Source organism: Ursus arctos, unplaced genomic scaffold, assembly GCF_023065955.2.
Source record: "Ursus arctos isolate Adak ecotype North America unplaced genomic scaffold, UrsArc2.0 scaffold_30, whole genome shotgun sequence".
NCBI classification, from domain to species: Eukaryota; Metazoa; Chordata; class Mammalia; order Carnivora; family Ursidae; genus Ursus; species Ursus arctos.
In genome coordinates, this window is record NW_026622986.1 from 35,927,803 (window position 1) to 35,951,960 (window position 24,158).

A 24,158-nucleotide genomic window follows, 5' to 3' on the forward strand; every position below is an offset into this window, starting at 1 on the left:
CCAGTAGCCACGACACCGGTGCTCCCCATGCAGCCGGATCCCTTCTTCCTCCGGGCCGGGCCCGGGTCCCGAGTGGCGGCCAGGCGGTCCTCCTCCAGGGCGGGCCCAGGTCCCAAGCAGCGGCCAGGCTGCTGCAGCAGAGGGATGGACGCATGTCCATGAGCACCCGGTCTCGTGGCTCACGAGTAGGACCCCGTTCACCTGCAGGGTCTGCTAAATCACGTCCTCAGATGTTTGAATGACTGAAGGTATTAAACCCAGCACCACTCATTCACACGAGCTCTAAAAGGAGCTGTGAGTGTCAAGGAACAGAAGTGTAAAGAGCTTCCCTGTTCTCTCCCAGCTCCCCTTGAGGTGCTGTTTGGGGTGTGGAGGGTTCGCCTTGCAAGAAAGGGACAATGCAAGCTAAGGTGTGGTAGCTCAGGGATTCTGGTTTGTTTCCTCCTCTTAATATGAAGCTGAAAAGAGCCAGGCTGGCTGTCCCGTCTTATTGCTCAGTCTTTACGCTTTCTTTAAAATAAAGAAAAGAAGGAAGATACACTGAGTTATTTAGTTGCCAAGTAAGATAACACAGAATACCAGGAAAAAGTCTCATTATTCATAATTTAGGTCACTGAGTTTTCAGGGTGTTTTCCTCCGAATTGCCATCCTGTAACTTTAGGATCCTGTTTTTGTTCATCTTTGACTGACTTGGTCCTCGCGTGGGTGCTGGCGATGAAATCCTCAGTTTGGTGCCGGCCACACGGTGTATTTTCACCCCGAAACGTCACGGTTGTCACAGCAGGACTCCGTGTGTCTGGGAGGGCTCGCCCTCGCCCTTCTGCGTGAAGGGCTCAGGAAGCAGCTCTGACCTGGGTGTGGGAGCAAGCCCCCCCTGCCCCCCGTGTGTCCGGTGGAGTGTGGTCTTATCTTCTGCGGAGCTTTTGAACAGATTTCCGCCCAGCAGTGATCTGATGATGATTTATATGCATCATGGAGCCTGGGGGGTAAGTATTCTCTGCTGTTCGGGCCTACGCTGGTCAGGCAGGCTCCGGGGGTGAAGGCTGAGGTGTGCGGTCTGTGTGCTTCCAGGAGACGAAGGGGGAGGTCTTCCCGTGGGATGGTCTCTTCGTTCACAAAGATAAATCACTTTTCTCTTACCCAAAAATAGAAAGGAGTTGACTTTCTCAGTTAAGCACGATCAGGAAGCCGGACTGTAACTCTCAGGTGGGAATCACGTGGGCAATGTGCCTTTTGACTTGGCTTTGAAGTCAGAGCAGAAGTTTAGGCTAAGTCCCCGAAATGGGTCCAGATGGAAAGACGTTATGGGCTGCACAGTTTACCGGGTGTGGAAAGTCTTTATGAAAACCTTAGGGGGGAGAAGAGACAGGAAGATTCTTCTCGAAAGGAATTAAAAAGACTTAGCAGTGTGACCTAATTTTCTGTGAAAGGTCCATCAACGTGTAGCTCCCTTTCCAGTTGAACAGGAGGTTAAGAGCTGGAGAAATACTTGTGAATGTTGCTGAAATTGTGTTTTCTCTTTCCTTGTGCACAAACCGTGGGTTCTGTAGGGAAGGTGCTCGGCCGGGCGCTGTCTGGGGTACTCAGGTGCCTCTCTGAGCGGGGGACCCCTCCTGGTTTCCTGCCGGCTCGAGACCCCCGTGCCTTAAAGTGCAGTGCCGTGTCTACTCTTCTTCTTCTTTTTTTTTAAGATTTTATTTATTTATTCGACAGAGACAGAGACAGCCAGCGAGAGAGGGAACACAAGCAGGGGGAGTGGGAGAGGAAGAAGCAGGCTCCCAGCAGAGGAGCCTGATTGGGGCTCGATCCCAGAACACTGGGATCACGCCCTGAGCCGAAGGCAGACGCTTAACGACTGAGCCACCCAGGCGCCCCGTGTCTACTCTTCTTGAGAGGAATTTTGTCTTGTTTTTAAAGTTAACATCTAGGGAAAGGAAAACTGACTCTGTTTTCGGGGTCCAGATCTGTGAGTTTTCTTGTGCTTATTGGCAAGCTGCTTATCCACGCCATGGAAGTGTCTGTTCAAGCATTTGCCAGGTTCTTCACGGGGACCCCGTCTGTCCTTCGTTAGAGGTGTGGTTTGGAAACACTGTCTCCTGGTCAGACCTTAGTTTTTATTCTGTTAAGAGTGCCTTTTTTAGAGCAAAATTTTATTTTTATTTATTTTATTTTATTTTTTTTAAAAAGATTTTATTTATTTATTCGACAGAGATAGAGACAGCCAGCGAGAGAGGGAACACAAGCAGGGGGAGTGGGAGAGGAAGAAGCAGGCTCATAGCGGAGGAGCCTGACGTGGGGCTCGATCCCATGACGCCGGGATCACGCCCTGAGCCGAAGGCAGACGCTTAACCGCTGTGCCACCCAGGCGCCCCATAGAGCAAATTTTTAAATTTTGAGAAAATCCCCCCTCTTTTTTTTAATGCTGCTATTCTTTTGTAACCCAAACTCGTGACGATTTTCCCGTGTTCTCTTCTAAAATTTTAGTTTTATTTTACATTTAACTCTGTTGTCCATTTTGAGTTGATTTTTATAGAAGATGTGATGATTAGGTTGAGATTTGTTTTTTGGTTTTTTGTTTGATTGCACATAGATGTCCATTTGTTCCAGTACCGTGTTGAAACGACTCTCCTTTCTCTATTTAATTCATTTTGCACCTTTGTCAAGAAGTGATCATATTTGTGTCTATTTGCCAATACCACGTTGTCTTGATTATTGTTAACTTTGTGATAAATCTCAAATCAGATAGTCTGGATCCCAACTTTATTCGCCATTGGTTTTTTGCTATTGTAGTTCCTTTGATTTTTCATATAACTTGTAGAATTAGCTTGTGTATATCTAAAAAAAGAAATCCTAGGATTTTAATTTGATCACGTTCAGTCTATCCATTAATTTGGAGAGAATCGACATCTTTATTCTGAGGTTTTCATTCCGTGGACACGGCATGTATCTCAGTCTGTATGGATCCTTTTTTAGTTCTTTCTTCTCAGCATTCTCCAGGACCCTACAGATCCCACGCGTGTTTTGCGTGTTTTGTTACACGTACACCTAAATACTTCCTGTTTATGTAGCTACTGAGTGATATGTAAAGTATTTTTAAAATTTTAGTCCCAAATATTTGTTGCTAGTCTGTATTAATATGATTTGATTTTGTATGTCGTGACCTTGCTAATTTTAAAGTCAGTTAATAAATCTAGGAGTTAAGTTTGTGGATTCCGTGGGATTTTCTATTGTAGGCTTTTGGTTTGACTGGTTTTTTTTTTTTTTTTTTCTGTTTTTAATTTCTTTGATTTCTGCCTTTCATTATTTCTTTGCTTTCACTTGCTTTGGGTTCACTTACATATCTTTTTCTATTTTCTTAAGGTAGAAGCTTAGTTTAGTGATTTGAGACTTTCTTTTCAGATAGAACCCTTTAATGCCATTAAGTGTGCTACTAATCACTGTTTGGGCTACATTCCACACATTTTGATTTTCATTTGTGTTCACTTGGAAATACTTTTTGGTCTTTCTTGAGAGTTCGTGGTAGGTTGTACAGCTCATCCCAATCTCATTTTAGCTCGTTTAGCGATCAAGACTGAGATGGATGCGGTTTACTGCCAGTGCGTGTCTCCTCATAATCTCACTTTCTGTGCCTTGACCAGTCCTTCGGAGTAGTAGCTTGTCAGGCGGGTGGATGATGGAGAAGTTGTAACCGTGGGGAATTGGAATTCAGGGCCCTGAGGACAGGGGTTTTGTGTCTGTAAGTCCTGGGAGCAGTGCCTGGCGTGCAGCAGGCCTGGAGGGGAAGCTGTTGTGCTTGCACGTTTATCAAGTATGATTTCACTTGCGTACTTGCCCACCCTGGCCCCTGGCCTCTGAGCTGCTTCGCTCTGCAAGCTACTTTGCAACATGACCACGTGTGCAAGCCGGCTTGGTAGGTGGATTCAGACTTTGGTTACTGATTATTTCTTCTTCTTTGAAGTGTTTTTCTCTGTGCTTCTGAGCCCTCATCTTTCCTCTGTGATCGGGATATACGGTGCCACTGTATGTTACTTTGTAAAGATGGAAAAGTTAACTCCAAACACCTGTGTACTCAAATATCCAGCAGCGGTTTCTTGATTCCAGCAGCCTCAGTGAATAATGTGTATTTTTAATAATCGCCGCATATTATGTGCCGGGACTAACCAGGTGTATCCAGATGTTTTACTCCCAACAGCTCGGTATTTTTGGCCTTGCTTGCAAGTGAGTTTGCGCACAGGAAGCCTCAGCGTGTTTGCTGGAGGAACTCCGGCAGCTCCTTGGTCTCACAAAGAGAAGTAATGACTCTAAAATTATCCAAAATAACTGTCCTATCACACGTCTCCTGGCATGTCTGCCCTCCCTTCTCCTCCCTGCCCCCCAGATCCTTCACATTAACAGCCTTTGAGGACTCAGCCATTATTTTAGAAAGCAGCATTAAAATAACTACATATATATGTGTGTGTGTGTACATATATATATTTATAATTTGAAGGTGAAATGATTTAAAAATCTTCGCATATTCTGTATCTTGACGCCAACAAGAGGGAGGTCGTATTCAGCCATTCTCACCCTTTCTTATTTTTTTCTCTCTTTTTTTTAAATTTTAATGTTTTTTTTATTATATTATGTTAGTCACCATACAGTACATCCCTGGTTTCTGGTGTAAAGTTCGATGATTCATTAGTTGTGTATAACACCCAGTGCACCATGCAATACGTGCCCTCCTTACTACCCATCACCAGTCTGTCCCATTCCCCTACCCCTTCCCCTCTGAAGCCCACACTTTGTTTCTCAGAGTCCATAGTCTCTCATGCTTCATTCCCCCTACTGATTACCCCCCCTTTCTTTATCCCTTTCTTCCCCTACTGATCTTCCTAGTTCTTATGTTCCATAGATGAGAGAAATCATATGATAATTGTCTTTCTCTGCTTGACTTATTTCGCTTAGCATTATCTCCTCCAGTGCCATCCATGTTGCAGCAAATGTTGAGAACTCGTTCTTTCTGATGGCTGAGTAATATTCCATTGTATATATGGACCACAACTTCTTAATCCAGTCATCTGTTGAAGGACATCTCGGTTCCTTCCACGATTTAGCTATTGTAGACATTGCTGCTATGAACATTGGGGTGCATATGGCCCTTCTCTTCACTACGTCTGTATCTTTGGGGTAAATACCCAGTAGTGCAATGGCTGGATCATAGGGTAGCTCCATTTTTAACTTTTTAAGGGACCTCCACACTGTTTTCCAGAGTGGCTGTACCAACTTGCATTCCCACCAACAATGTAGGAAGGATCCCCTTTCTCCACACCCTCTCCAGCAATTGTTGTTTCTTGCCTTGTCAATTTTTGCCATTCTAACTGGCGTAAGGTGGTATCTCAGTGTGGTTTTGATTTGAATTTCCCTGATGGCTAATGATTTTGAACATTTTTTCATGTGTCTGTTAGCCATTTGTATGTCTTCATTGGAAAAGTGTCTGTTCATATCTTCTGCCCATTTTATGATTTGTTTATTTGTTTCTTGTGTATTGAGTTTGAGAAGTTCTTTGTAGATCTTGGATACCAGTCTTTTATCTGTAGCATCATTTGCAAATATATTCTCCCATTCCGTGGGCTGCCTCTTAGTTTTTTTGACTATTTCCTTGGCTGTGCAGAAGCTTTTTATCTTGATGAAGTCCCACATGTTCATTTTATCTTTTGTTTCTCTTGCCTTTGGAGATGTGTCATGAAAAAGGTTGCTTTGGCCAATGTCGTAGAGGTTGCTGCCTATGCTCTCCTCTAGGATTTTGATGGATTCCTGTCTCACATCGAGGTCTTTCATCCATTTGGAGTTTATCTTTGTGTATGGTGTGAGACAGTGGTCAAGTTTCATTCTTTTGCATGTAGCTGTCCAGTTTTCCCAGCACCATTTATTGAAGAGACTGTCTTTTTTCCACTGGATGTTTTTTCCTGCTTTATCAAAGATTAGTTGCCCAAAGAGCCGAGGGTCCGTTTCTGGATTCTCTATTCTGTTCCATTGGTCTATGTGTCTGTTTTTGTGCCAGTACCATGCTGTCTTTGTGATCACAGCTTTGTAGTACAGCTCGAAATCCGCATACAAACTCTGTCTCTAGTTTTATTTCCCATTACTTGGCCAGGTGGGGCAATTTAAGAACGTCGTTGGAATCATTAACTTAGTTACTACTTTGTTTTCACCATTTTTGTTTGTTTGTGTAAAGATTATTTATTTATTTTGGGGAGGGAGAGAGAGAGCCAGCACAGAAGGGAGGGGCAAAGGGAGAGGGTCTCAGGCAGACTCCAAGGTGAGCTGGGAGCCCGATGCGGGGCTCGATCTCACGACCCTGAGATGATGACCTGAGCCAAAACTAAGAGTTGGACACTTAACCAATTGAGCCACCCAGGTTCCCCTATCTTCACTTTTAAAAAAGTTTCAAAAGGAAAATAGAACTGTTATGTACTTAATCTTTTGTTGAGCGAACGTTTAGTGGTTGGGCTGTGTCACTCTTCACTACCCTCTACCGATTGCCTGGCCCTCGTAGGCATTAATGAATATTTGCTGGATGAAGGAATGAATGGGGGTAAAACTCGGGACCTTTGCATGGTGTTCGGAAGTTCTGAGGTCAAGATGAGGCTTAGGTGAGAGCCACGGTGGGGGCTGGGGGGTCCCTGGAGCAGTAGCGTGGCTCCGTTAGATTCTGGGTCTCTGGAGGGTCGGAGTGACTCTGCTCTGTCGTGCTCCGTCTGACTGTGGAGCCCGGTGCGGCTTCTTCTTTCAAGGAGCATCACCGTGCCTGACCATCTGGACGAGGAGAGCTGGCCCGGCACGTGGCTGGTTTGCGTTGCCCGGGGTCTCCTGCAGAGACGCAGTTTGCCATCTCCTGAGGCTCGGAGGCACCAAGCATTTCCCTGCAGGTGATGGATCTCATGTTACGACCTAGAACCATTTCTGGACACAATAGTTTGTATGTCACACCTCATTCCCTGCCCTTAGTGAGACTGGAAGTGGCCACGGGCCAAAAAGAGTGGTAGCAACGAGACCACCATTGCCACAGACTGGGTTGCCAGGAAATAAATCGGCTGGATAGCAGGATGATGGAAAAAATTCAAGTCTTTTGAGACCTCTTTACCAGTGTCTTCCCTTTCCAACCGATTCCCAAAGAACTAATTTTGTGGCACTTAGATTTCAAGACCCCACCTCCCAGTGTGTGATGGTGGCCTCGGGAAATTCCACATCTGCCCTCGTCCCCGCTCACTGGACTCTCTGGCCCGTAGGTGGAACCAACGTCCTGCTCCTCCTGGGGGACACTCATGGTGAAGCTTCTGTCCTACCAGTGGGAGGGACATTGGGCGTCTAGCCCCCCACAAGTTGGGTTCCTGTAAATCTGCGCAGTTGACATGTTGTAGGATTGATCTTTACTAAACCCAGTGTAAGTCTGTGAAGGGTAAGCATTGGGCAGAAGACAGTGTTGCAGCAGCAAACATTTTACCCTTGGTCCCCGTGGTCAGCGAGTGTCCCCACTAAGCCACTGCTGTGGTGGAATGCCCACAGGTGACCCGGTGTGTTCTTCCTCCTTGCCTGCAGAATTTTCAAAGATCTGCAAGATGCACTTTTGCATCTTTTTTTCTTCAGTGAAAGATGCATTTTTGAAAAACCACAAAATTCTTTCTACACAGACCAGTGTCCCAACTCTGTGCTTAGCTTTCGGGGGTGGGAGGGAAGGGTTCACGGTGGGGTGGTGGTCATTCACTTTGCTTAAACACCGAAACTCACTCTGCCAGAAATGATCCTTAAAATTTAACAATGGACAAAATATAACTGTGCGCGTGTATTTAAATCTTTTCTCAGGGCTCCTGGGGGCTCAGTCGGTGAAGTGGCTGCTTGGGCTCAGGTCACGATCCCGGGGTCCTGGGATCCAGTCCCACATCGGGCGCCCTGCTCAGCGGAGAGGCTGCTTCTCCCTCTGCTGCCGCTCCCCTGCTGGTGCTCACGTTCTCTCTCGCTGTCAGATAAATACATAAAATCTTTTAAAAATAAATAAATCTTTTCTCACAAGTGAAGGCGACTGTTGAGGTTTGTCAGCTGACGTGATGGGTCGGTTTTCCTCCTGAACTCAGTCCGTGCAACTCCATGTGAAATGTAATTTAAGTGCTCCTTAAATATTGTGATAAAAGGGCTCTGTTGCCACTCAGAGGAAACGCACTTTCTCTTGCGCTGTGGTGCCTCCATATCAGCCGGAGGGCAGTTCCGTTCTCGAGGGCGAGCCTGTTACGCCGCCTCAGCCTGCCTGCAGGGAGGTGCGTGGGGCGGCCCTGGTGGCGAGCGCCGTTACTCCGTGCTCCGTCCGGATGGAGCGACGGGGGTGTCCTGTGAGTGTGGAGGTTAACGCACGGGCAACCGCATCCCGTGGGACAGAACTGGACGTGCTCCCTGGGTGGGGCCTCCCCTGGCAAGACCGTGGCTCACAGGAGAGTGGAACGCAGCCATGGGGAGCCCAGGGAGACCTCCAGGGAGGCCCCACTATGAGCACAGACCGGGAAGAGCAGCTCTGAGGAGAGACTGGGGTGCGCTCTCCAACGGGCCCCCAGTGGCCGGAAGCACCAGCGTCCCATGTGTGGGAATTTTAGATCACAATTTGTGCCTCAACTGCATTTTTAGGTAAGAGTACGGTTTTTCTGTCTTCTTCCCCCATTCTCCCCAGACGCCACCAGACCCCTGGGTCCTCACGACCTTCCCTTGAAGGTTTCAGCTGTTCTGTTTGCCGGCTCTTGTCTCTGCTGGCACAGGGTCCTCTCTGTCCTCCTCGCTCCGCCCCTCCGTGGCCTTGTCCCCTAGAAACCCCCATGTCACCCTTCCTCCCACGTCCGCTCTCGCCCGTGTCCCTCACAGGGCCCACTGAGACCTGAGTCTGGCTCCTCTGGACACGTGGGAAACACTGAGGGCCGGGGCTGCGATCTGAGCCGACGGCACCGGGAAGTGGCCCCCCTGGGACCAGCCCTGTGGACTAGACTCAAGCCTGCTGCTTTTCCTGGACGCCGGGTTGTGGTTCTGTGCACCCCGTGCTGGGGTTCTTCTCACTGCTGGGTCACGCAGAGTCAGGCACAAGGCCTTCCGTCCTTCCTGCAGGCCACGGCTCCGAGGGTGGCCCAGGAACCAGCCCAGCAGCGGGACCGCGGCCCAAGGAGGGTGAGCTGCATGCAGACTTCTCATTTTCTCATTTTCTTTGGGGACCCGAGGACAGAGGTTCAGCACGGGCTTGCCCTTCATCAGAGATGTGCACGACCATCTGCGGTTACTCAGAGCTCACACGCAGATACAAACGTAACAGAACGTGCCGAGGATCCCGCAATGCACGTCGCAGGGTGCTGCTACGGTAAGTCCGGTGTCATTGATGGGCTCGTGGATGAGCGGTCTCCTTCTGGTAACGGTGTCCACTCTCCCCAAGCTGAGCCACAGATTGAAGGCCATTCCTGTCAGGCTCTCAGCAAAGCTTTCGGTGGATGCTCTAAACTTCTAAAATACATACGGTGAAGGAAGGGCCCTGGAGCCGCCAATGCAACTGACAAAGACGGACGAAGTGGGAGAAATCCCTGTTGCTGACACGGGGGCACAGCCACAGGAATCGGGAGCGTGCTCCCGGTGGGGGACAGACTGATGGCCCAGGGGAACAGGCTGCGGAATTTGAAAACAGAGCTACACAAATGTGCCCCATTAAGTTTTGACCAAGGAGCAAAAGCAATCCGGTGGGGAAGAGAGAAGCTTCTCCATAAATCATGTTGGAACAATTGGATGTCCATAAGCAAAAAAATGAAAAAAAAAAATCTCAATTTAAATCCCACACTTACACAAAAATTGACTTATGGATCATAGATCTGAGTGTAAACTGTGAAAGTACAGAACTTACAGCAAAAAATGTTAGGAAAGCCTCAAGACTCACGATTAAACAAAGAGGTCATAGACTTGAATCTAAAAGCATAATTCCTAAAAGGAAAACCTGGTGAATCAGACTTTACCAAGATTAAAACCTGCTCTGTGAAAGATGGTGAGAAGACCAGCTACGGCTGGGGAGAGTACGTACAACCCACATTTCCAATAGCAGCCTGGTATCCACAATATATAACAACTCCCAGAATTCAACAAGATTACTAGAAAGCCAGTGAGAAAATAGGCTAAAGACGTGTACAGGTGCTTCACCGGAGAGGATGTGCGTGTGGAAAATAAACATGAAAACAGGCTCGGCGTTGTTGGTTATTAGGGAAAAGCAGAGTAAAACCATTTTGAGACACCACGGCATTCCCATCGGGACCAGCAGCGGCACCAAACGCCACAGGTTGCACTGGAGCTGTCTGTGGGGACCCTGCTTGGAACGTGCTTCCATGTGGCCCGGGGGGTCTTCGGCAGGGCGCCCACGGCCAGGTGGCTTGTGCACGTCTCTCTTGGGCTTCCCTTGGTGTCACGCTGGGGTGGGTGAGGCAGCCTCTTGGATTGCTTCACTCACGGGCGCTGCCCCAACAGCCGAGCAGAGGGCCGCAGCGCAGCCCCTCCAGTGATCCTGGAAACATTCACACCGGACTCCAGGGGAGGCGGGGAGGCTGTGCGCTTACGATCGTGGGGAGCCAGGGCTGCTCTGGATGTGGACCCTCGGCCGTTAGCACTTCCGCGACGGCTGTGTGTAACAGTAACTCCCAGCTTCCGTCTCAAGGACACGATTTTCTCCGTGTTCGGGTTTCTGTGCTGAAGGAACCCTTGTATTAACTCATGGTCCTGTTTCCTCCTGTTGGCTTCGGGGTGCATCCTGAGACAACTCAGCCGTGTTCCCGTGTAGACCCTCCAGACTGTGCACCGAGGGGCCCCTGCTTGGCCCGTACGCCCCGCCTTGCCCTTGCAAACACCGTCCTGAGTGCCCACGGCAGGCCGCCCCACAAGACACTCCTCATCCTAGAAGTGACACCTTTTTTGTTTAATTAGTCATCCTTCCACTTCTGCAAATGGTGTGGACACCTTTCCCGTGGCGGGATGGCGGGGACACTTCGGGACAGGTGTCTGACCTCCAGCCGGGCCTGCGGGCAAGCGTGTCAGCCTTGTCAGGCTGCCCCTTCTCTGGAGGAGACGAGGAGGAGGACGGTCACGGCATCTCCGAAATTGAGATGTGTATTTACCTGTAAGGTGCCCAGTCAGATCTCGACTCTGAGACCGTCACTGCCCCTCCTCTGCTTCATCCCCTCCCAGTTCAAGGTACAAACGCCGTCCCGACCGTCGGGGAGCAGCCTTGAGATCTGTGGGGTTTGGATGCCTCTCGTGTTTCCAGAAAACTGGGTTTTCCCTAATCCTTCCTACAGCTGGAGCTCCTGACAAACCGAAGAACAGCCACAGGGGACATACGATAGTACTTAACATACGACCGTGAGTGATTAGATCTGAGGCCTCGCTGGCTAGGGCTGCGGTTTTAACACAGTGGCACATTTGTGCTGTTTTCTTTCTGGTTATGGCATGAACTGAGTGCCTTAAGGAACTTTCTGGTCATTCACATAAAAAGCCCAGTTGTGCTAACTGGCTGTCGTTCTTGAGGATTCCCGTCGTACTGGGTGAAATGGGCCTTGGCGATTTTGCATTCATGCAAAAGGGTCTATATTTATCCTGATTACCTTATTAAAATACCCTTATGGAATCTGAATTTCTGAATTATACATTGCAAGGGTGGCATCCACCTGAGAAGACTCGAAGGGCTGTCGTCGTGGTGGCGTGTCTAGCTGGCACCAGGGGAGAGCACTGTGGCTGCCTCCCGTGGGCCACTCACCACCCAGCAGAGCAGGTGGGTTTCCATGAGTCCGCGGTCTTCCAGGGTGGGAGCCCTGCCTGGGTGCCTCAGGGTCCCTCACAGCGTGAACCTGTCACAGATACCGGGAGGTGCTTGTGGGTGTAAAAGTTTCCTGCCTGAGACCTTCCACATCCTGTGTCTTTGCCCGTTTCTACCACGGGAGAAGGTAGGAGGCGTTACTACCAGTCTTTTATCAATGAGAAAGGTGATGCCCAGGGAAGCAAGCTGACCTTGCAGGGTCCCCAGCTGCATTCGGGGACAGAGAGGTCCCAGGTCCACCTGCTTCCACTCCCTGAGCAGGTGGGTGCGTGCACGGACGTCACAGTCTCTTTCTGCAAGAAGAAGAGCTCAGCGCAGAGCTGGCTAACACGCCTTCAGCAGCCGGGCCAGAGGGAGAGTGCCTTCCAGGGTGTACCCTATACCTTATAAAGCCATCGGCTTAGAGGGACGTTAAGAAGGTTCCTGACAGCCGTGAAATTCCAAACATGGGAATGAGTGCTTTGTTACATAAAGCATTCGTTCCAGCTTCAAATGAAGAAATGGTCCTGACACCAGGAATGGAAAGCATCCCGCTAGGCTGGTCTGTTTACCCTGAATGATCCCAGCGTGGAGGCAGTTCGTAACACTTGGTCCTCTCCGGGGCGTGTCCCGTCACCTGGAGATCCCACAGCTGTCCTCGCTTTCCCATCTCGGCCAGGTGTCACAGGGCGGGTGGCTCTGCACAGATCCCCATGGGGCCCGAGTTTCCTGAGCAAGGCCAGGTGGGACAGATGGGGCCCCTGCAGTGTCCCGTTCGGTCTAATGTTTGCTTGCCCTTCCCTTTTCTAGGACTTGGGGTTCGCCTGGAAGTCTAGGCTACAGTATGAGTAAGAGGATGCTTCCTTTGGGGGTGGGGGGAAGAGTGAGCTCTTCTCAGCATTACTCAGCTGTGGATTTGTGGTTTTGCTTTACTTGGGTTTTCATTTTAAATTTAGGACTTGTCTGCAAATCTTTTCTCTTTGTAAAAGAACACATGACTTTAATTTCTCCTGCTGAATTTTAAGTCTTAAAGAGCTTTTTGGAGGATAATAATTTAAATACTTTTGATAACGTGGAAAGTGTTTCAAGAGACCACTTTGATTTTTTCTTCACCGAGGAGAGATGATTTCTGCACTTTTCTGTCCTGCGTCCTTACTCCTGAAATGAAAGGGTGTTAGGGGGACAGGTGTCTTGAACTCAGAAGCATGGAAATACGCCATTTGGATTGTACATGGCAAATACTCGAGCACGGTGTCCCGTAGTTTGTGTTCCCGGACATTAACATGGTCTTTCGCTTCTGGGGTGCGTGAACACTCCCCAACCTGCCGTCAGCTGTGGGACAGTCCCTTGGGGAACCACAGACGTTAAATAAACTGTTGCTTAGACATGTGATGGGGAAGATGGCTTCTCTCTCAGATGGTCTTCTGCCTCAAACTTACAGTTTTACCCTGAAGGCTGTGTGCTCATTGCAGATCCAGGGGAAGGTGGGGAGGGAGGCCCCCATCGATCCTTCAGCCTGAACTGATGGAAGGTAATGGAGAAGCTGTGTTGTCATGGTGACATCATGGCGGTGACTGCCGGTCGGCCTGGGGCGGAGCCCAGGGAGGCCGTCCAGGAGGGCAGAGTTGTGTGTAAAGCCAGCTTCTTGGGTCCATCCCATGTGTTCCGCCGTCCCTTTTCCTTCTATCCATCCACCTGTCCATCCGTCTTTCTTCCATCTATCAATCATCTGTCCACTCTTGCTTTCTCAGCCTGCCTGCACAGAAATCCTCACTCGATGCTTCAGAACGAAGGGTCGAATGGAAGAGCCCCCAGCTGGAGAGGCTGCTTATACAAAAATGCAGAGAGAGGTCGTGACCGGGAGATACTCACGTGGTTGCCGAGTTGAAAACAGTGGGACTTTCTTCATGGAAGAAAAAAGTGGCAAGGGCATTTTCAGCCTGGTGCTTGGGCGCCTGAATGACCCTGCCCCTTGCCGCAGGCACTGGATCCTTTCGGGGAGCACAGGCTCTGGCTCTTGTCCCAGACACTCTAGTAATGTGGTCATGGGGATCCCCCCTGGTGACCCTGTGTTTGCCCTGCGGGTCACGCTGACTCCGTCCAGCCGGTCAGTGGAGTCACTGTGTGACATCCGTGCGCAGTGCTGGCTTGTGAACCGCGGGGCCGGGGCTCGGCTCTGCGGGATGCTGGCCCATGAAGGCATCACCCCTGGTTTTGAGGATAAGCCCCTCGAGTATGGGACAAACACAGACCATAAGCAGCCATCCAGGCCGTGTGAGGAGAGCCAGGCGTGGCTGGAGCCCAAGGCTGGGACTGCCCTGACAGGGGGCGTGTCCTGGACAGGTGGCGGTCTCGAGCACACCCATGCCGGTTCCAGGTGCGGCTATGATGGGAAGTCGTTTGAGATTTGGTCAGAGTGTGTTTCCCTCGTAGATCTGGGGCCCTGGGCGAGCAGCAGCAGCCTTAGTGCCTGTCTCTGACCTGTAAAACCCATTGTCGCAAGGACAAAGGTGCTTAGGGCGCTGGGACCGCGGCTGGGAACCTTGTGTGGGTCGTGGTGCCCGGGAGGGAGCATGGCTACGTGCCAGGCAAGCTCCGTTCCCAAAAACAGCCCGCCAGCTGGATTTGTAGCCGGCGACCCCTGATGTAGATGAAGTTACTGATCAAAAGGTGTCTGTCTGTGCTTGTGGGTTTTAAGAGCTGTTAGCAGCCTGGGTCTCCGAGAGCGGTGTCTGGAGTCCCCTGTGAGCTGCCTGCTCCTGAGTAGACTTCACAGTGGGGCCAACACGACCCGCCCGCCCCAGAGCACCGACTGCTCCCGCCGGCCCAGTCCTTTCTGCGCGGGGTCAGGGCCTGCGGGGGGTCGTGAACTGTGTGGGGAACTGTGGGGTCACAGCCTATGCGGGGTTGGGGGCCTGCGTGGGGTCGTGAACTGTGCAGGGTCGTGAACTGTTCAGGGTCGTGAACTCTGCGCAGTCAGGGAAACTGTGCGGGGTCGGGGAACTGTGCGGGGTCGGGGGAACAGTGCGGGATCGGGGGAACTGTGCGGGGTCGGGGGAACTGTGCGGGGTTGGGGGCCTGTGCGGGGTCAGGGCCTACACAGGGTTGAGGGCCTGCATGGGTTGTGAACTGTGCGGGGTCCGGGGAACTGTGCGGGGTCGGGGGAACTGTGCGGGGTCAGGGCCTACGCAGGGTTGAGGGCCTGCACATGTTGTGAACTGTGCGGGGTCTGGGGGAACTGTGCGGGGTCGGGGAACTGTGCGGGGTCGGGGGAACTGTGCGGGTCCGGGGGAACTGTGCGGGGTCGGGGGAACTGTGCGGGGTCCGGGGAACTGTGCGGGGTCGGGGGAACTGTGCGGGGTCCGGGGAACTGTGCGGGGTCGGGGGAACTGTGCGGGGTCGGGGAACTGTGCGGGGTCGGGGGAACTGTGCGGGGTCGGGGGAACTGTGCGGGGTCAGGGCCTACGCAGGGTTGAGGGCCTGCACATGTTGTGAACTGTGCGGGGTCCGGGGAACTGTGTGGGGTCCGGGGAACTGTGCGGGGTCGGGGGAACTGTGCGGGTCCGGGGGAACTGTGCGGGGTCGGGGGAACTGTGCGGGGTCGGGGGAACTGTGCGGGGTCCGGGGAACTGTGCGGGGTCGGGGGAACTGTGCGGGGTCCGGGGAACTGTGCGGGGTCGGGGGAACTGTGCGGGGTCTGGGGCCTTCGCGGGGTCAGGGACTGCACGGACCTGCCCTTGTGAGGTCGACACTGACCTCTTCCAATTTCACAGAAGGTCCTGGCTTCACCAGGAAAGGGCTTATTTTCCTGAGGCCTAACCTCTTAATAATTGAAGCTTCTCTCCAAGTAAGACGGTTGTTTTGTGCCGAAAATTAAGTGATGATCTCCTCTGCTCATACTTATGTGTTCCTCTGAGACTCTTTTTTTTTTTAATGATTTTATTTATTTGACAGCAAGAGAGAGCATGAGCAAGGGGAGGGGGAGAGGGAGAAGCAGACTCCCTGCTGAGCAGGGAGCCTGATGCAGAATTCGATCCCAGGACCCTGCAATCATGACTCGAGCAGAAGGCAGACACTTCACGGACTGAGCCACCCAGGCGCCCCATCTGAGACATTTTTAAAACGTGAGCTGAATTTCAGGTGCAGAGCCAACGGTGAGAGGTGCTGGCTTACCCAGGCTGGGACTCAGGCCTAGAATTGTGCAGAGCCGCCGGGAGGCCTGGGAATAGCTGTGGACGGGCTGGCCTGGCAGGGAAATAGCAGGTGTTTGCCTTGGGCCCACGGGGCCACTCAGGACTGCTGCGGCCCCAGAGGTCCACCCTCGCTTGTGTGTTCCTCTTCCCGCCCATGATGTCATGGCCTGTCCCTTGCAGGGAGCCCACGGGCTCTGAATTGGGGAAATGCTGCCCTGAGCTGCAGAGGATGAAGGAGCAGGAAATGAACTGGCTTCCTCGCTGGCACTGTGCCCAGAGAGTGTGCGGGGAGCATGTGTGCTGAGGGACAGGGACCCTGCAGGGAGCCTGGGGGCGGCTGCCTCTCAGGGGCTGGAGGCTGGGAGCAGAGCTCTACTGCCTTGTCCTCTAAGAGCAGAGAGTTCCTCCCTGTCTGTGGGCAGGACTGGGAGCTTCCCCATCCCCTGCGCTCAGGCAGGCTGACATGAAGCAGCCTGGGGGTCACTGTCCACCTCTGACCCTCTTCCCCCGCCTCCCCCTCCCTCGGCCCCCCACCCCCACCCCGCGTGGTCCCACCCCAGCCACACCACTTCCCGCTCCTGGTGGTGTTTCTTCTGCAGATTGGTTTTATGCTGTTTCCTCAAACGTGTTTTCTTGTCTTTAACGTGACAAGAGGTGTACTGGTCGTGGGCAGAAATCAGGAGGCGTGACCTGTGACAGACACCTCTCAGCCAGTGTCCTAATTGGCTCACTTACTCCTTTTTCCTGAAATTGCAGACATGCTCCACAGTGTGTATATACATGTGGGGTTTTTGGTTGTTGAGATTTTAGGCAGCCTTTTAAAATGGGGGATTTGAGGGACGCCTGGATGGCTCAGTCCGTGAAGGGTCTGCCTTCGGCTCAGGTCATGATCCCAGGGTCCTGGGATCGAGTCCCGCATTGGGCTCCCTGCTCAGTGGGGAGTCTGCTTCTCCCTCTCCCCCTGCCTGCCGCTCCCCCCACTTGTGCTCTCTCTCTCTCTCATGCTCTCTTGCTCTCTCTCACTCTCAAATAAATAAGATCTTTAAAAATAAATAAATGAATGGGGGATTGGATGGAGCATTTCCAAAAGCAACCGAGTGGCCTTGGTACTGATGGTGAGTGTGGGCGCAGCCGTAGTGCGTGTACGCATCCTCATAGGTCTGCTCGTTGACAGTGGCCCGCGGACATACTGATAGCATCAGAAATGGTTGTCGGTTGATAGCGGGAAACGTTTTCCACTGACTTCTGTTGTTTAAAACAAGGTGTGTGTTTCATGGGTGCACACAACTGCACTGTGGGAGCTTTGAGTTTGTCGGGTCAGCAGCAAACACTCAGGATGCTTTATGGTTTTCTCAAATTTAGTGAGCATATGTCATTAGAAAAAAAATTCACCAGTCTGCTGTATTTTTATTAAAACTTGAGTGTTAGTTCTTCTAGGAATGATGGTTTGATCAGAATATTGGGGAAAAAACATTACAAAATATTGAAGGGCAAAATCAGCATTTTGTGTGTATTAGCACTTAAAATTAGGAAAGGCTGTTATGTGTTCTTCTGGTTGCTTTGTCCCAGGTACTGAGCACTTGTGGAAAACATCAGCATGTATACCCCTTGTTCTTCTGCATGTGAGCCTCTGGCTTTAACGTTTCAATTTTTGCTTTAAGGATAAGCACCTTGCTCACACACTTTGGATTTCTGTAGGTCCCGTGTTCTCTTTGTTTTATTTCATGTTTCATTTGGTCTGAGTCACTTATTTTCATAAACACCTGAGCAGTTTGGTGTCCTTGGGACTGACCAGCCAGGTTGGTCAGTGGAGGAAGATGTTAATCAGCAGTGGTTTGGGTGGCTGTCCCCGGCCTCAATGCCTCCCTTGTTGGCTGAGCTAATGAGAACTATGCAGACCGGAAGGCTTTCTGTTCAGCTGGTGTGAATAAGGTCACAGACTCCAGTTCTGGGTCCTATGAGAGCTGAGACTTTGCAGGGAGGGGCTGGGACAAGCATGAGCTTACCAAGGATTTTTATGTAACTTAAATGATTATTTGAGGGCAGGGGATGGCCAAGGTAAATGACAAGGTTCTTTCTTCTTTAAATTATAATTAAAAGACAAACAGAAGACACAAAAGATGTAACTTGCGGTGGCTTAGAGTCTGATGAGTGACCCACCTGTCACTGAGACCATTCTGAATGTCTCTTTCCTTCTCTTCCAGGTGACATCACCCAAAAAGGATATGAAAAGAAGAGGTCAAAACTAATTGGAGCCTACCTGCCCCAGCCTCCGAGTACGTACCCTCCATGAGTTACATAAAGCCTCTAATTTTAAGAGTTAAGTGTAACATGCAAGAGAAACCGCTGAGTGCAAATCCTTTCTCATGCCCAACCTGCACAAAGGTCACACTTTTGATTTGGTGCTGGCCACATAGGACTCTTCTGTAAACGTGCCTAATAAATTTAATAGGTTTTTCATCTATAGAAGGCAAGGATAGGTTGTTTACTCTAAAATGCTTATTATGAACAAAAAATATGAGAGCACTTATGATGTAAACATGACTTTTGGTTTAGTGAATTAAAAATTATTGCCACTGCTTACAGTTTAAATTAACCCAAGGTTTTTGTTGATGTCGTGAGGGGGCAGATCTATGTAGAGTATCCCGCGTGGGGCTGTGACTTGGTAAAGGTTGGTTGTGTTCTGAAATGTAATTATAAAAGGCTGTGGGTTCTTCCCTGAAGTACAAAGTCTGTTTCATTCGAGTGTTTCCTGGGTGCAGGTTTGTAGAATCTCTGTCCACTTGACCTGCCTTCTGCACCTTTCAGGAAAAAGAACATGCTCCCAGACTGGAGTTCTGGCCTTTAGTTCTGATTGAAGCATAGGTCAGTTGGAGGTGACCCTGAGAATCTGCTAGGTTTTGGGAATGGCTTAAATCTGAACCACGTCCTCAACAAAAAAGGAAAGCAACCTAAATTTTGCAGATGCTTCCTGAACTCTGTAGTTTTCACTGTTGAAACGACATGGTTCAAGCCCATCTCAGGTGCCTCTGGTGGAGAGTTTCAAGTCTGCAGGTGCACACAGCACAAGACCCCGCTCTGTCCCTCTGCCCTCCAGGCTGTGACACAGCCAGCTAGTGTCGCGTTAGCACGGTGAGGGGTGGTTCCCACAGCTCACAGTCCAGGGAACTGAATTTGCGTGTGGAGTTTCTGTTGTGCTTGTAGTCTTGTTTGGATTTCGTGTCTTTTTTTTTTTCCTTGATACTTAAGAAAGTTATCGTGAAGGTGGAGCTATTTTGTTGACCTGACTTAGCGATGGGCTGAATTTTCCTGTTGTCTGGCTTCTGGAAGGAAGAAGCTCTGTTGTATTCAGTGAATTACAAATGAGTCCAGTTTTTGGCTGGCTGACACCCACGTGTGGAAGACGTTCAGAGCAGACGTGGGCAGATGACCAGACAGTCTTCTAACAGGACTGCCAGGCTGACGGCCATTTCTGTGGCTGGTCCTCGTGATTCCTTTCTGCGGGAGGTGCCTTCACGTCTTGGAGGAGGGCTGCTGGGGCAGACTGTAGGCTCTCGACATTGTTGGGTTTTAGTCTCTGTGACTTACCAAGCAAAAGTGAAACAGAAGCAGCCTGTGCGTTCCCAGGAGACGTTGTTGAGCCGCAGTGGTGTGGAGGCCGCGGCTGGCTGTGTTGGCTGGGCGTTGAGGGTGGCCCATGTCGCGTGGTCCTTTGGTGTCTTTGTGCCGTTCTGCGTGGGGGCGGCAGCTCTGCTCAGTGCTGTAACAAATTTTTAAAAAACGAAAGTTTGCATTAATTAGTTTTTCTCAACTTGTTACAGCAGCGAACGGAGCTGCCGTGGTCCGGTGTAGACTGCAGCACAGTGAAGGAGCCCCGGGAAGAGCACTGCACTCCGGCAACATCGGGGTGTGTGACATCCGAGAAGCCGCGGTCAGAGAGCGGGCGGCCAGCACCGCGGGGAACCGGCCGCTGTTTTACTTTCGCTTCGGTGAGCGCACTCCACTGAGAGAGACCCCCGCAGGGCCGGAGGCCGACCTCCCACCTGCCGCCGCCGTGGACCCGGTGTGGGCAGGCGCCGGCGGGTTTTCTCACACAGCCACGTGCTGGCGCAGGCGGGGTTCCGGGCCAGCCCCTTCCTCCCACTGGGCTGGTGCGACTCACCGAGGGCCACGCCGCCCCTGGGTCACAGAGCGTGTCCCAGCCCACGCACCCTGACTGTCCCTCTGCCTCAGGCCCCAGTTCTGAGTCTTTTTGCTGAAGGCGTAATACTGTGTTTCACAACCCTGTTTTCACAGTTGGAGCCCCACTTAGAAAACACTTGAGAAGAAGATTGCATGACAAATCCTAAAATTCTTGTTGCAGTGGTTGGTCTTCTACCCTGGGGTTCTGGTCTCCGCGAGGGACGATCGGGCTGCCGTGGCCCTGAGCTCTGCTAGGGAGCGAGGTCCACATGGCAGCACGATCCTGTTTCCACAGGGTGCCGTGCGGTTGGGAAATAGGACATCAAGCCAGTGATCGTAGGGTGCGTTCTCAGAGGTAACGAGCCTACAGAGGCCACAGTTACTTTTGTGGGCCATTTTTTGAATATAAGAAGCTCACAAAATGAGTCCAGACCGTCTTTCAGTAGAGCAAGAAAATGAGCATTAGCGTGCTTTAGGGGTATTTGTAGGGCTTTCTCCCAGATAAAGGCCAGTATTTGAAAATCATGAAGCACTGAAGGGATAGATTTAATGTTGCATTGGCCTTAGACTCTCAGAAGAGGCCCGTGCTGTGGCTCCTGCCCATCTTCTCAGGGCGGCTGGCTGACGGGACGGAGCAGGTGGGTGAGTGGCCGTGGAGTGGGGTGCTGCTGTGGGGTCCGCTTCACAGTTTGCAGGAGCCTCCCGCACCCGACAGATGTGAGGGGGAGGCAGCCTGCTTGGGGACGCTGCTCTGGGGCCTTGTGTCCTGTCCCCCCGAGCCCCCCGGGAAGGGAAGGCAGGTCCCCCGTGGTTCTAGGCGTACAAGAGCAGATTCCCAGCCCCCTTTGCAGTTTTCACTGCTAGTCCTTATTTCTGAGAAGTCGTGTGAACCGTCGTTCGTTCTGCGGACGTCTGGGGAAGTAGCACGAGAGCAGAGCCTTCTGAGTCCGAGCTTGCTTTCTTGACGCTCTCAGTCTGAGAAGTGACTCTTCTGGGTCAGGATCTCACGAGAAGCGTCCTGTGTGTGGTCAGTCAGCTTGTCCTGCCGAGCACGTTCCTAAGGGGTTTGTGTTTTGTGAACCTTTTTTTTTTTTAACATTATTTTTATTTGTCAGAGGAAATATTAACACTTCGAAAGTATTCTAAAAACATTTCTAAACGTATTCTGTTTGGGACACACAGTTCTGAATTAGAGTGGTTTGTTGGGCACTTGTGAGCTCTCAGGTCGGAGTCCCAGGCATTAGTCCATCCCAGGGAACGTGCTCCGGAAGCGGTCCGTCTCCTGGTTTTCCTCTCTCGACACCTGGCGGCACCACGTACCCCAGAAGGTATGTTGTCCTTGGGGAGCACAGTGTTGAGTGCTTCCCCCGATCTAGATGAGAAAACCTGTGCCGGGGACCAGAAAGAAAAGGAGTCAGAAAAAACATATTGAAAATCATTTTCAAGGAGAAAATATTACTGAAGACTGACTCATGGGTTCTAGTCCCCTGTCTGTAGTGTCTCTTTCATTAATCTCCAAACCTGATAAAACTTTAGGAACAGAAGACAAACCCCACTCTGCCAGTCTTTACGGGCATATCTGAGCACCAGAGCTGACTTCCACGACCGAGTCTGTAGTGCTCCCATGACGAGGCCATGTCGTCACATTCCACCGTTACCCGAATAGTGAGACTTCCCTGGACCACGTAGAGTCCGTCTTTCTCCCAGCACGTATGTCAGGAGACTTCCCTTCCCCTGTGACTCTGTGCGTGTTTCTCCGTGGAGGGTGGTTTTTATAGGGCTGGTCTGCTCCGTGCCTGTGTGGCTTCTCTGTCAGCTGCCAGGTGGCTGCGTAGTTCTGGGAATCTTGGTGGATTCCACTTGCGAGACTGGAGGACAGGTCCGTCTGCTTTCTTCCTGCTCCCTGGGAATTGGCCACGGGATGCGTGTGAACGGCCTTGGAGGAGGAGGGACTTCTCTTGGTGAGGGTGGCTTGACCATGTTTGCTCCTGCTGACAGACGCAGAGGCCCTGTGCAGAGTGTAGCCGAGTCTGTGAGTCTGTGTCAGAAGGGCTTTGCACGCAGCAGCCCTAGCCTCTCCTCAGCTCCGCGGACCTTGCTGTTGCTGGGCGGTCCCATGCTCTGTTTCCAGGGATGGCCTTCTGCACCTGCTTGTGCCCTCTGCCTGCACCTGTGCATTGTTCCAAGCCCAGCTCCAGTGTCAAAAGGATCCCTGGGGTTAGGACAGGCCCTCTGGTCCTGCTCCTCACAACAGCCTACTTCTGAAATGACTGTGAAGTTGTAGCTGGATGGGGGTGGTCGAGTATTGGATGACTCCACCCCCACCTCAACCCCGAGGAGGTAGGCACCTTCAGATATGCGCAGAATGATGAACCAGTAACTGCCTGCACGTTACACACCGGCTGCTGGCGTGTAGACCCCCTGTCAAATCCATGCTGCTGGCAGGTCGGGCCCTGGCCTCCGTCCTCCTGGCCACAGCCCCCATATGGACAGCTAGGCCAGTGTGTCCAGCAGGTGCGTGGAGCAGGGAGCACTCAGAGCTGGCCCCACGGGGGGCCGAGCCAGCGTGTCCATGTGGTGCTCAGCTGTGTGGTGCCTGGAACATCAGGCAGACGGACCTCTTAGTGCTGGAGGCATCTCCTCCGTGAGCACAGCTTTATTTTGACTTCTGATCTGGATACTTGTAAGTGGTGGTACGTCGTGTTCCTCGCTGTTTCTGTATCTGAGAGGTTGAAGGAGAACACGGTTTGGGGCCTCTGCACGTTCTAGTCACTTGAATTGTGTTTTATGATCATGAATCCTGGGTTTTAGCTCCGCGACCCCGGTGTGCGGTGCTCTAACTGCAGACACACTGTCCTGACGTCGTTTTCCCTGGGACGGGCCCGTGCGGAGGCAGCAGCATCTGAAGCCCAGCCGCCGAGGTGCTGCTGGCTCTCCAGGTCTGTGAAGGAGCCTCATGCAAGGGGCAGAGTTCAGAGCTTGTGAACGGTGCCCTTTCTGGTCTCATGGAAGATGAGGAACTTTCTTATCTTGTGTTTAGGGATGCAGACTGTGGTCAGGGCTGTTCTAGACTCAGAGAAGAGAGCGTGTGGGTGCCATGGCCTCCTGAGCCAGCGCTGGCCGGGTCTCCGCCCCTCCAGCGCCCGCCGCACACCGGGTCCATGTCTTCATTCTGCAGCAGGAGTTAGGGTCTCCCGGAGTGCAGCCCTGGGCCCGGAAGCCGCGATTGCCCGTCCCTGTCAGGGCTTGAGGGACAGCAGCCTGTCCCAGGGGACCACCTCCGCTGAGGGGTCACGCCATGCCGTCTGTTCATGACGGACGGGGTGTCAGGTGTAAGGTTGAACCCCAGAAGAGAAAACGGGTCTTTAAATCAGGTTACTGGCCTGTGACTGAGCATGAATCCTTTGTAGTCTGAGTTGCTGTAGGAACTGAGCCTTCCTCCGCTGGAGGCGAGCAACCCGTGTCCTAGGTGAGCCATGCACGGTCGTAATCTCAGAACATAATTTCTGCTCTCGTTGGCCGAACAAATACTCCTGATTTATCACACGCAGCTGTGGGTTTGGTCAGATGGATCCCCATTATTTTTAGTGATGTTCTACCTGCCGGGTTCCTGCTCCCCGATATCAGTGGAGACAGGAGCCGCCAAGCCGTCTCCCGTGCAAGCTGCTGGAGTTTGAGCAGAGCTGGGGCTGGGATCTGAGGGTCCACCTGGGCAGCGAGAAAGACGTCTGCTTTGGACCTGGCTTGTGTGGGTACCTGAAAAATGCAGACATTTGCAGCCCTGCCCCTGACCTCGTACACTCATTCCCTTCTGAGCTGCTGTCACGCGGTGAGCAAGAGCGAGTGTTGGGTGCACGTCAAGCTCCCTAAAGTTCCAGGTCTTCTTCCGTACTTTTCCACGGAATGCGTCCCTAATCAAACTATAGTGTGTCGGCAGGAATATGGTTAGAATT

At 51.6% G+C, this 24,158-nt stretch overlaps 1 protein-coding gene across 6 annotated transcripts in view; it reads left to right on the forward strand.

Annotated features, from left to right (window-relative positions):
• Window positions 1-24,158, forward strand: part of DIP2C (disco interacting protein 2 homolog C) — a 395,318-nt gene that overhangs the window by 187,772 nt on the left and 183,388 nt on the right. For 3 of the 6 annotated variants that reach the window (XM_026478673.4, XM_026478674.4, XM_044392069.3), the window contains exons 2-3: window positions 18,228-18,299; window positions 19,845-20,012. In XM_026478673.4, coding sequence (XP_026334458.2) covers window positions 18,228-18,299; window positions 19,845-20,012 — 240 coding nt within the window. The remainder of the gene's footprint in view (window positions 1-18,227; window positions 18,300-19,844; window positions 20,013-24,158) is intronic. The other 3 variants (XM_026478675.4, XM_026478676.4, XM_057304659.1) reach the window with 1 other exon arrangement.